Consider the following 12,759-nt stretch of genomic DNA (forward strand, 5'->3'; position numbering starts at 1 on the left):
GTTATTACTGTTCAATATAGTTTAAGATAAAGAAAGGAAAAAGAGCATACTACAATCAAACTGCATGAGTGTGTATTTAGATACAGTAATTGCTCATATATGTGGTTATATGTCGACGTACTCAAATAAGACACATTTGACATACATTCTCCACTAACAGCCAAAGAGAACATGGGTTGAAAAAAGGAGTTCGGATGTCCGAGCTTAGGAGCAGTCCATGAAAGCATCAATAGTTGCCACGATGACGTCATGCTGGGGCTGGGCTGAGAAAAGATGAGCGGCTGGAAAAACATGTAACGGTGCAAAGACACGGCTGCACCCACCCACACCATCCTTTACTGAGCCTCAGTTCACCAGCGGAGACCAAGTAAGCTTCCACGACAACTTTCTACACACCTGTCTGCCTTTATTTATATTTAAACACCTTCTCCGTAGGGCGTTGTTTGATGCTAACGTGAAGCTAGCTAGCTTTGGCAGTTGGAGCGCATTCCAACAGGGACCAAAGCTCCAGACACCAGATATGACACCAAGAGATAAGTTTAAGCACTCTGTTAAATAACGTGTGTGATCAAAATAACCTGACACTTCGATATTTAACACGTAGGGTGTTTAATAAGAAGTGTTACTAAGTTAGTGGCTCCAGAGATGCAGCAAGTAGAGCCCAGCCCAGACACAAACAACACGGCGTCTCATCATCTGTTGGTCGGCCAACAAAGCATCAGCAGTGATTTATTTAGCATGTAACGGGTCATGTGTGATGGTGTAAGGCTGGAGATACAGGAGGCTGAGGTGTTAGCAGATACAGGGGGACACAGGAGGGGTTTGACAGCTGTAGGTGTGCTTGTTGTTTTGGTCCTGCAGCACCGGCTGGGCGGGGGGAGCAGCACTGTTGAGGTAATGTTACAGCAGGTTGCTCAGGTTATCTGCTCACTGGATGGACTGAAACACACCTGTTTTCCTCCTGTGCTTTAAGTGCAAAAATATGCTACAAAACAGATATAAATTTAAAATAAAACAAGCTTTTATTGAATGGATATCTGTGGAAAATGTCAGCTACATATTTCACCTGCAACACAGTCAGTTGTAGAAGAAGTATTCCTGTACTTAAGCAAAAGTACTTATACCACACTGTGGAAATACTCCACCACAGGTAAAGTCCTGCAATCAATAGGAAAAGTACTACTACCACTAATAAATATAATAATACATTGGATTTATTTAGCTCTTTTTCTGGATACCCAAAGATGCTTTACAAAGAAGAACAGCACCAGAACAAAGATGAAATAATCCATAAGATGGGAGACATTGCTAGAGAGGAAGAAGAAGAACGCAGTTTTGAAGAGGTGTTTTAAGGGATTTCTTGAAGCTGGAGCGTGAGGGGGAGATTCTGATGACTTTAGTGAGTGAGCTCCAGAGGGAGGGAGCAGCAGTGGAGAAGGCCCTGTCCCCTCCAGGTGCTGTGTTTAGTCCTGGTGAGGAGGGAGCAGGACATTGGAGGAGCTCAGACAGGTGGGAGGAGCCAGGTTGTTGAGGTGATGATGAGGAGTTTGAAGTGGATACGCTGGGGGAGAGGGAGCCAGTGGAGGTTAAGAAGGACGGGTGATACAGTCAGAGGTTTGGATGATGAACCGTAGAGGAGACTGTTGCAGTCGTCCAGTCTGGAAGTGATGAATGTGTGAATGAGTCTCTGCGGCTGAAGAGGAGAGGGATGGACGGACGCAGGTGATATTTCGGAGATGGAAGAAGGCTGTTTGAAGTCATGCAATCAAAACCTTACTTCCGTAAGAGTTTGCTTCTTCAAAACATACTTAAAGTAAAAGTATTCATTGTGCAGTACGCTGTTCCCTGTTGGTGTTTTCTGAATCAATATTCCTGCTGCATTAATGTGTACATGGCATTTTCCTGCTGTAGATGTTTAAGGTTGTGCTCATTTTAACTCCTTTATACACTGTTGGGTAGTTTAATGCGAAGCAACGCATCGTATTCTTGAAGATCATCATGTTTGTAGCGTGGCTGTCCTGTGAGTGGAGTTGCAGCGGTACACGATATACCGTGCCATAGGCTAAATATTGACGGTACATCTGTTTATCTACGTTATTGAAAAAGAACACTATTGGACAGAGTATCTCACCTTTGTTAATTTTCAAAAGAGAGATTTTTTATCCATATGTGTATGAAAAAAAAAAAAGTTATTAGTTTCAGTTATTATAAAATGTTTGTTCAACCAAAAAAACATTCCTTTAAAAGTCATTGTTACTGATAATAATAATAGTTTTATTCCATATATCGTGGAATATAGAGGCTCATGCACACCTTCAGAAACTTGTGGTGGAAAATGTCCATAGGTGGAGAAAAAGGGAATTCCTTTATTTGATAAACCACGGTTCAGTCACCAGGCCTTCACCAGGTGAAGTACCCTATTGTGTACAGTATTTGTGACAAAGCATTTTCCAGCTCATAAAAGAGGTTTTTTTTTTTAAAGGGTTAATTTTGCTTAAGAGGGAGGAGAATTTCCTCAGCACATGAGGGAACTCTTCATCCTTCAGTTTATCACAAACATTTAACAAAAATCTGGAGATACATCACCGGACAGGAAGGGGATGAAAGCTGTCAGACAGATGTAGTGGAGTAAAAAGTGCAATATTAGTCTAACCTCTGAGATGTGGTGGAGTAGAAGTATAAAGTTGCATTAAATGGAAATGCTCAAGTAAAGTACTACTGCGTCAAACATGTACTTAAATACAGTACTTGAGTGAGTGTAATCTCTGGTTCTGCTGATTTTATAATTCTTATAATTTTATAAACGGTCCCAGTGTGAGTCCAACAGTGTTACTGGCTGCTGAATCAGTGGAGTGCTCTTAAATGTAGCGTGTGATATGTAAAAACACAGCCTCTACTGTACTGTATGAAACATATTATCTGTGTTGACCTAGTTGCACTCGGAGTGAATCATCTGCTTTATGAATAAAATGGCCGCGTGGTCACGCTGCTGCTCGACACCTACGGTACAAGACCTGCGGAGAAATGAAGGTTTTACAGTGGATATAAAAAGGCTTCACATGCTTATGAAATTGCAGGGTTTGACAGAAAGATCAACAACATAAGTGTCAGACTTGTTCCATCTTTAATGTGAGCTTACAACAAACACAAAGAGACAGAGACAAATATTTTTTTACTAGGAATATTTAAAGGTCCAGTGTGCAGGATTTAGGGGGGTATATTAGAAAAAATTATATAATCACTGTGTTTTCTTTAGTGTATAATCACCTGAAAATAATAATTGTTGTGTTTTCGTTACCTTAGAATTCGCCTTTTATGTCTACATAGGGAGAAGGTCCTCGTCTACGGGGATCACCATGTTGCATCTCCATGTTTCTACAGTAGCCCAGATGGGCCAAACCAAACACTGGCTCTAGACAAGGCCATTTACATTTTTGCTTTTTCGCATCGGCTACTGAATTATCAGATTTTTTAACATGAAACTGCTTTATTCAGTGTTTTTAGTGGCTCAAGTCATAGGGTTTGTTTATTTCGGAGAGGAAGAGACCTCTGTGGATAATTCAGCTCCTGGTAAAAACCTCAGGAACACTGAAAACTGAAGGAATTCTAACCAGGAGAAGTTTAGGCTGGATGCAATCTGTGATCTTCACTGACAGATGCCACTAAATTCCCCGAAATCGTACACACTGGACCTTAAATTAAAGAAAACTAAAACACCCTGATCATAAGTCTGCACATCTTTTATAACAGGGGCTCTAGCTGTGTTCAAAGTTAACCCAATCACATTCAAAATCATGCTTGTAGGTACGTAGGGTACACCTGCCATCAATGAAAATGATCCTGATTAAAACCAGTGAAGTCAGCTGTCGCTGTAGGATTTGCTGGAGTGTTTGGGGTTGCATCCTACTGCTAGAGCCATGTTCCTCAAAGAGTTAACAATGACACTGCCAGATCTAATTGTTCAGGACAGGGATGTAAAAGAATATAGAAGGCATTAGATGTACCATGGAGTGCTGTCAAAACCATCATCACAACCCTCCAGAGTTGATGAGAGGATGAGGTGAAAGCTAACCAGGGAGGCTATAAGGAGACCAACAGCAGTATTAAAGGAACTACAGGAATGTCTGGCAGGTGCTGGTATAGGTGCGCCTGTGATCTCCACATCTGTGGGGAAGGGTGGCAAGACGGAAACCCTTTCTTCCAAGAGGGAACCTCCAAGCTTGTCTAAATTATGCCAAAAGACCTAATCAGTCAATGCAAACCATGTTGTGTGATAGTCTGATGAGACAAAGGTTGAACTTTTAAGCTTTAATTCTTAAAGATATGGTTGGCATAAAAGGGCTTCTTGATATACCACTATTGAGGAAAATGGTATTATTTAAAAGTAGAATGTTGATATCATGTTAATAATACACACATGATAATGTTATGTAAATAATGCAGCATCTCTTAGTGGTTCCCAACTGGTGGGTCACGGTCCAAAAGTGGGTCACGGGGCCATTCTGAATGGACCGCAAGTGTCTGGCAAAGGTGTCAAGTTTGTAAAGAATGCACTTTATTTTGAAGTACAGTGAATTTCTGGTACAGAGCTTTTATTCTGATGTGCCGTTTCTTGCTGTAGGGTGAATGACTAATGGACAACTACTTGACAGAAGCCCCTTTTACACTGCCAGATTTTTGGCGAATGTTGGGCCGTTTTGCCGGCCAGCTGCGAGCGTTTAGACACACAGAGCCAGATTGGCGAGTTGATCCGAAGTGCCCAATTTTCTGCCTCGTAGGGTAGACATATTGGCAGTTTAAACAGACCGAGGCGCCCTTCCGCAACGGGAGGGGCTGTTGATGACTTGTGGGAGGAGCTGTTGATGACGCCGCACGTGCGAGCCACTGGCGGTGGATAAACAGGAAACAGCTGATAGCAGGAATTAGCGAGCAGCTAGTAGCAAGAGGGAAACACAAACCTGACAGACACTGTAAAGATGAGCAACTGGGGAGACAAGGAATTGCGCGCCCTCCTTGTCCTCGCAAACGAAGAGGCCATTAACCGTCAGATGACGGGGACGGTGAAGGACGGGCCGACTTATGAGAGAATCACTGAAGGACTGACCAGCCGCGGTTTCCCTCCCACGTCACTGTTTACGTCACACGCTGAGCTACACGTTTTGTTACTTGCTCACGCCCCCCATTGCCCCGAAAAAGGAGCATTCTGTATAAACAAAAGTAGGTAGGCGGCATTTTGCTGCACTCCCTGATTTTGTTTTTATACTGCCAATGCTGAAAAAACAGTGACTGGGCTTTCCTGCAAATCTGCACAACTCCTATCTAAAAAGGGCTAGAGACAGCAAACTAGCTCGATGACATGGCCAAACACAAGTATGACGCTGTATGTATTGAACTGTGTGGACCTTGAACTGATGACTAAGGAGAAATCTGGACCCTGTGGCTGGACCAGTTGGGAAACACTGTCTTAAATCATTTACATTTCTTTCTGTTGTCACTTTGTCTCCCTCCCCCAGTGCCATCTGGCTGACTTTCACTAACCATTAACTGTAATTGCTCTTTTGTACAGTTATGGTTGTAAACTCTCCACCAGCCTACACTTGTATTTTGAGTGTAATTCATTCACCACAGAAAGAGACAAAACTCACAATAAGATGATTTGGACTGGTGGCAGTTCCCCCCTCTACTATCTGTATATACCGGGATAATATTGTTATCATGAACACTTTTCGCCACAGTAATCTTGTATTTAAAATCTAATATTGTGCCAGCTCTCACTCAAAGCCAATACAGAGGAATACCCTACCCACTGTGAAGCATGCATTCATCATGCTTTGAGGCCAGCTTCTCTTTGGCTCGACCAGGGGCTCTTTTCAAGATAGACGGGATAATGATATCTCCAAATATCAAGATATTGTAGTGCAAAACTTGCCGGCCTCTGTCAGAAAGCTGAAGATGAAGCAGAGTTTCACATTCCAACATGACAAAGACCCAAAGCACACGTCCAAGTTGACCGCGGCATGGCTTCAAAAAATGAAAATCATGGTCCAGTCAGAGCTGAGACCTCAGTCCCATCCGAAATGTGTAATGACCTAAAGAGAGCTGTGCACAGGAGATCCCCTGGCAATCTGAAGGAATTTTAATCTGCAAACAAGGGTGGGGCAACATTCTTAAGTCTAGACGTGTAAACTTAACGGAGACTCAACACTAACAAATGCAAAAAGATGCTTCCACAAAATATTAACGGGGCAGGGTGCATGCACTCAGGGTGTTGTAGTTTTTTTAATTTAAAATGTTCCTAATAACTATTTTTCTGTCTGGATTTCCTAAATGGATTCTTGTCTTTACATTTAAAGAACATGCAGTTTCATAAGGGTGTGTAGACTTTTTATATCCACTGACTTTGCTTCAGTGTCTGAGGTGGAAAATCAGCTTCACTACATTTCATTAGTTCCATAAATTCTAAGGTATTTGTTTTTTTATGGCTGTTATAGTAGAAACATTACAGAGTACACTGTACACAACGTGACATGAGGTCAGCTGGGCTTCACATTTATTACATGGGTGATGATAAATAGCTTGCTAATACACAGTGGGTTGTGACTAACAGTAGGAGGTGTTCAGAGAGTGTCATTATAACAGGGCAGGGTTTGATATGTGGAGCAGCTCTCACAGATACTGATGTAGTTATGGGTGGAGTACAGTGGCTATAAAAAGTATTTCCCTCTCTTTTACTGACTCAGTGGATTTTTATTATTGGTTAGTTGGTCAACAGAAGAATGATCTCAGTTTTTTACGTAGTTTAGTAAAAGTGCCTCAAATTCACTGGAAATAGCTTCTCAGAATCAGTTTTACTGCTATTTTTTATTTTCACATTCAAGGAATTATTATCCTTGGTATCTTGTTGTGTAACAATAAACATTAGAGAAAAGAGAGAGTATTAAAAAAGTCAAAAATCTTAATTATGAAATAGAAACTGTCACAGTAAATTTGTTTTTTTTTTTTTTTTTAAAAAAAAGGTTTAAAATGAAAACAGGTGTACAGTCGTTAAAACAATAGATACAAAATTGTGATCTGTATCGTTGATTTTATGTGATTATGAATGTAATGTTTCTGAGTTTTGGACAGCATTTGGACAAAACACAGAAATTGTGATAGCAATGGGCAAATTTTCAGTATTTTTTAAAATTTTACCGGCCAAACAATTAATGAATTAATCATGGAAATAACCAGCAGATTTTATCGACAATAAAAAATAGCATTAGTTGAAGCCCTGATGAAGATCAACTTGACAACTTGAACCATCACATTTGAGACTGAGAGTGAACTTTGTAATGACAGGAACAGCCACATCCATGTTTGCTTATAGAAAGTTTAATTAATTGAGTTTCTGCTTATATTACCAAGCATGATGAAGGTATCTGTGACAAAGTTAGCTGAGAAAATATGGACTGTAATGAGGTTTAAGTCTCTGAAAGTGGTCGGCAGCAATATATGACTTACAGTTAACAGAATATAACATGAAATGGACCTTTTTTGTTTGTCAAACCATCTCCGTTAACTGATATTTAATAACAGTAATAATAATCTCACATAACATCCTTCTAGAGAGACTAGCTACCACTGGTATCACTGGTACCGCTCTCGACTGGGTTAAATCATATCTTTCTGGCCGTACTCACTTTGTTCAAATTAGAAATTTCAGATCCAACTCTTTTCCAGTTCCTAGTGGTGTTCCTCAGGGCTCTGTCTTAGGTCCCCTTGTATTTATTATCTGTCTTGTACCTCTTGGCCATATCTTCAGAAAATTGGGCATTCAATTCAATTGCTATGTTGATGACGCTGGTCGGGGATTATTATTATTATTACAATTATAAAAATGAGGTATAAAATCATCATCACTGAGTCATCATCCGTGCAAGTCTCCATGTGTGTCACCGTTAAATCAGACCGAATATGTTGGCTTGAGAAGGTGTTTTCAGACAGGATACAGAACGGCTGATGGTAGTCAAGCGGGCAGATGGTGATGTGAGCTGGATTGCAAAACAAGATCTAAGAGTCGGGGAGGGTGTGTAGATCTGAAGGAGGTCAGAAAGATACAGAGGCGCTTTTGTGTGACATTCCACAAAAATGTTGTTTTCTGTTTCAGCTGATTGATGGAACTTTTTCTGTTTTCCAGTTCCTTTCACATCACATTGGGACTTTGTGGGGTGGTGGGGAAGGCCTAGTCCCCCACCTTGATCAGGCCCGGACACCCCACAGATCCCCCCGACACTATCCATGGAAAAACAAGGAGCCATGAGTACACCAGGCAAAGTCAGCGGGCTCAAACCCCCGAGCAAAATAGTCCGACCGTCTGGGGTGCCATCAAAGACGTCTCCATCTTCTGGTATGAAATTATTCAAATACTTTTTTACTTAATATCTGAGGAAATATTAGTGGATGATGCGATGAGTGTGCGTACATACAACACAACAGGGAGAGACAAGAGAATGTGTTTGAAATACTTCGTAAACAAAGGGAATATCAGGCGGCTTTGAAGACGATGTGAGATGTTGTGTTGTTTGTTCTGATGAACCATTTATCAGGGTTCATACGGGTACTGGAAATCCTTGAAAACACTTGAAGCCTTTTACCGACCGACACCCCCCCATTGGATATCAGATATTGATTTGACAGCACAGTGCTGCAACTTCAGCTGATTTGACTGATCTGATAAATCCCAGCATCACTGGTGTATCATAGCACAGTGAAGACAGAGAACACAAAATAGTTTTCTTAACAGAAATTAGTGAAATGCTGAGATACAGGGCTACTGATTATTTTTAAGGACAGTTTTCGTACATCCCATAAAATCAAGAAGGTTTCAGGACTCCTGTGAAGTTTTAGGGAGTTCTAGTATGGGTTGGGAAGCAGTGATGTATATAGTATGTACTGTATATAAATATGCAATTTACCACAGCTGTAAGGTGATGGAAAAGCTTGGAAATGCACCTTGAAAATGCTTGAAAAGTGCTTAGATTTGACTTAAGAATAAGTGTAAGAACCCTGATTTAAGGCCCGATCAGACAGAGCACTTTTTGCAGGTTGCAACAGATAAGGCATACCGCACTGCAGCCACCCAATCACCTGTCTTCTCATTTTATAAAATTAGACAATGAAATAACCCCCACAAATGATGTTGGGTGCTTCTCTGCTCTGACTTAAAGTCATCACAACTTGTTTTGATGAGGGCGCTCCTGCAAAAACACGAGGTGCATAGAGTGGAAAAACAGGAGGCGCACAGGAATGCAGAGTCAGAGAGCAAAAAGCTTCACTCTCATTGAAAACAAGGACGACAATCCGTCTGCTTGCCTGCTAAAAAGCACACTGTCTGATCGGGGCCTTAGGCCGCTCTAAACCACAGCAGGGTGTCAATCAGATTACAAAGTCCATCCTGTAATCAGCCAGCAACTGTTGGAGAGTACACCAAAGAGATGTGGACGTGATCCTCTGACCTCCATGTGATGGGAGAGAAAACAGTGCTTATCTTTTAAGTGATTAAGCACCCTATAAACTTATTCACACTGAACAAAAATGTGAACGCAGCACTTGTTTTTGCTGTCTACTGCACTTCTGACTGCAGGTGCTTCAAAGCCAGTTCCTCCAGAGAAGTCCCCTGGCACTGTGACCTCCCCAACCCAGGATGGAGCGGCAGACTTCCAGGTCGGGGACAGGGTCTGGGTCAACGGCAACAAGCCCGGCTACGTGCAGTTCATCGGCGGCACGCAGTTTGCTCCCGGGCAGTGGGCTGGGATTGTGCTGGACGAGGCCATCGGGAAGAACGACGGGTCTGTGGCAGGGGTCCGGTACTTCCAGTGTGAGGACGGGAGGGGGATATTCACACGGCCGTCAAAGCTATCCAAGACTGCACTGCCAGAGAAAGAGGCCAACGGGAGGCAGGCCAGTCCGGCGCCAGCAGCCTCTGCACCGAGCGAGCCTGCACCTGCTGGCAATACCTCGACTGGTAACATCCTAATACGTCAGTGAAACCAGGAGTATGAACTGTGTGTTTATCAGAGGAGTGAAGGTGTTTTTCTTTGTTCAGCTCAAGGGACCGGCATAAAGACTGCACTTAACCGAATGCTCACGTCCAGCGAGTCAGTGTCTAACATCTCAGACACAGAGTCAATGAAGAAGAGGAGGGAGCTGAGGCTCGGAGACCGTGTGCTGGTAAGAAGCACGATGAGAAATCACCTAATGTACTCTGAATGAATGATTATGTTAAAGTCATTTTTGGGGCCTGTGTTCCATGTCACATTTTATAAGACTAAATATCATCAACAAAATAAGTCATAGTGACAGGCCTAATTCCAAACTGCCCCAAGTGTTCGTGGAGGTCAACAAGAATTTATTTTACTGGTACACTTAGTTACAATATCATTCCATATACATTCCATGTGGTATTATTGTTGGCGCCGCTGTTGCAAAGACAACCACATCACTTTTTTTTTCTCAGAGCCTGGCAACCCCCAACGACACAGAGTGCACTTTGTCCTCCACAATTACTTTGGTTGTTCCACTGTCTGCCATTTCTGCTACTGGGGACAGTAACTGCAAAGAACTTACTGTGATGCTCTTTGGTAGCTGGGGACAACTACCGTCAGCTACCGGGGAGAAAAACAAAGGCGCTATTCTCTTTGCAATGGTTAATGCACTTCCTTTGTGCTGGATATTAAGTGTTTAATTTCCCAGGAGATTTTACCAGGTGGCAGAGAGAGTTGCATAGTGAAAATGAGGCTTACAGGGAACCAATCTAAACACAGATGGGGTCTTTATTCTATAGCCATTACGTTGTGTAGTCAGCATTTACTTAATTATGATAAGTTAAAGCAAAAAACTGTTGGAGTGGAGCGTGAGACACCGTATCCACAGAGTGACGACTTTAACGTTAAATAGAGGACTGAAGAACATGATTAATCATTTGGTTTTTGTGTGTAGGTTGGTGGTAACAAGGCAGGAGTGGTGCGGTTTCTGGGAGAGACAGACTTTGCCAAGGGGGAGTGGTGTGGAGTGGAGCTGGATGAACCGCTTGGCAAGAATGATGGAGCTGTCGCAGGCACCAGGTAAAGACCACTGACAGAGGACACATGTTTAACATTTGTTTTAACACAATCATGCAATAACCTGCGAAGAAAATGTTCCTAAAGCTCCAGTTTCTTCCTCTCAGATACTTTCAGTGCATGCCCAGGTATGGTCTGTTTGCTCCAACGCACAAGGTGACACGTATCGGCTTTCCCTGCACCACGCCGACCAAGTCAAAGAGCTCACGGAGGAAGTCCACGCTCAAGAGGAGCCCGAGCGCTTCCTCTGTCAGCACACTTAGCTCTGCCACCTCCTCCATCAGCGGCAAACCCAGCCGGGCAGGACTGGTGAGACTCACACTGCTGTTATCCAACTCTTTTTGACTTTTTCTCTTGACTTGAAAGAAGTCATTGCAGTTAGTAAATTCTCCATGGTGGGACTGAGTATCGAAAATTTCAAGGAGCCTCCGACGCAGTTTAAACACCAGGTTGCACTTTGGTCTGGAAGACAGTGTCAGATAACATGTAAATGTTTAAATCCGTCACTGTATCCTTCTCCTCCTTCCAGCTGACGGAGACATCTGCTCGGTACGCTCGTAAGATCTCTGGCACCACAGCGCTGCAGGAGGCTCTGAAGGAGAAGCAGCAGCACATCGAGCAGCTGCTCGCGGAGAGAGACCTGGAGAGATGTGAGGTGGCGAAGGCAACCAGCCACGCAGGGGAGGTGCAGCAGGAGATGGTTCTGCTGAGGAAAGGACGGGATCAGGTCAGATACATGCACATGTAAAATGAGACAACAGATAAATGAATATGAAGTAATTTCGCATTTTCATCCAGGCCTTTTTATGTTTGTCTAACACAACTCAATCAGGAGTGACGTATATTTTTTGCCCTCTCTTTTAAGTTTCATGTTTCTCTAGAGAATTTGAAAAAAAGAAAAACCCTAGTAGTGGAGATGAATGTGACAGTCACCTAGCTGTTGTTTCAGAACCATGGACAGCACTGTTATTTGTGTGTGGGTGTGGTGCTGTCCACAACACTGAAACCGAGCAGAGGAAAGACAGATAAGCCCTGTTTCCACCAAACACTTTCAGTACAGTACCTTCAGACATGGTACCTAGACCCTCGGTGTGTTCAGACAGTCCTCTTAAATGTGGGCGGGGTTGTTGTCACTCTCGCTGTATTTCCTCATCAGCGGTGACACAGATGGAAGTCTGCACCTGGTTTATCGTCCACAGAACGAGGCTGCACGCCCACATTTTCACAACAAAATAGAACAGGCTGCAGTGAGAGTCTCTCTCCATGGGATATTTAAAAATAGCAGCTTTGTGCATTTAGTCCTTCTCAGGCAAGCTCAGGGGTTTAGTGTTGCTGTAGCCCACAGGAAGTGAGGATTAGAATATATGACCTTCACATAATCCGCTCCAAATGAATCTATATTTTTAAAGTCATTACTAAAAGTGTGTGTCATATAAAAACTAAAGTGATGGTCAAAGTTGTCACAGTGAAATTTAAGGTGTGCTGATGGATTCACGTCATCAACTCATGCATTGAGCAACATTACAAGTTAACGTTCCACCTTAAAAGTTGCCGGCAGTCGGCCCAGTGAATGAAATTATTTTTTTCTCTTTGATTTTATAGTTGTAGTTTACTGATGTATGAACAGAGGTTACATAAAACCAGAGTGAGCGTCCTCTAC

General features: G+C 42.6%; 1 protein-coding gene across 2 annotated transcripts in view; it reads left to right on the top strand.

The window, feature by feature from the left end:
• The first annotated feature begins 239 nt into the window (after positions 1-239).
• clip1b (CAP-GLY domain containing linker protein 1b) overlaps positions 240-12,759 on the top strand; it is a 52,494-nt gene continuing 39,974 nt past the window's right edge. For both annotated transcript variants that reach the window (XM_049604453.1, XM_049604454.1), the window contains exons 1-7: positions 240-367; positions 8,177-8,386; positions 9,623-10,003; positions 10,085-10,209; positions 10,978-11,102; positions 11,207-11,408; positions 11,629-11,826. In XM_049604453.1, coding sequence (XP_049460410.1) covers positions 8,278-8,386; positions 9,623-10,003; positions 10,085-10,209; positions 10,978-11,102; positions 11,207-11,408; positions 11,629-11,826 — 1,140 coding nt within the window. In that variant the 5' untranslated portion in view covers positions 240-367; positions 8,177-8,277. The remainder of the gene's footprint in view (positions 368-8,176; positions 8,387-9,622; positions 10,004-10,084; positions 10,210-10,977; positions 11,103-11,206; positions 11,409-11,628; positions 11,827-12,759) is intronic.

Source organism: Epinephelus fuscoguttatus, linkage group LG18 (genome assembly GCF_011397635.1).
Source record: "Epinephelus fuscoguttatus linkage group LG18, E.fuscoguttatus.final_Chr_v1".
NCBI lineage: Eukaryota > Metazoa > Chordata > Actinopteri > Perciformes > Serranidae > Epinephelus > Epinephelus fuscoguttatus.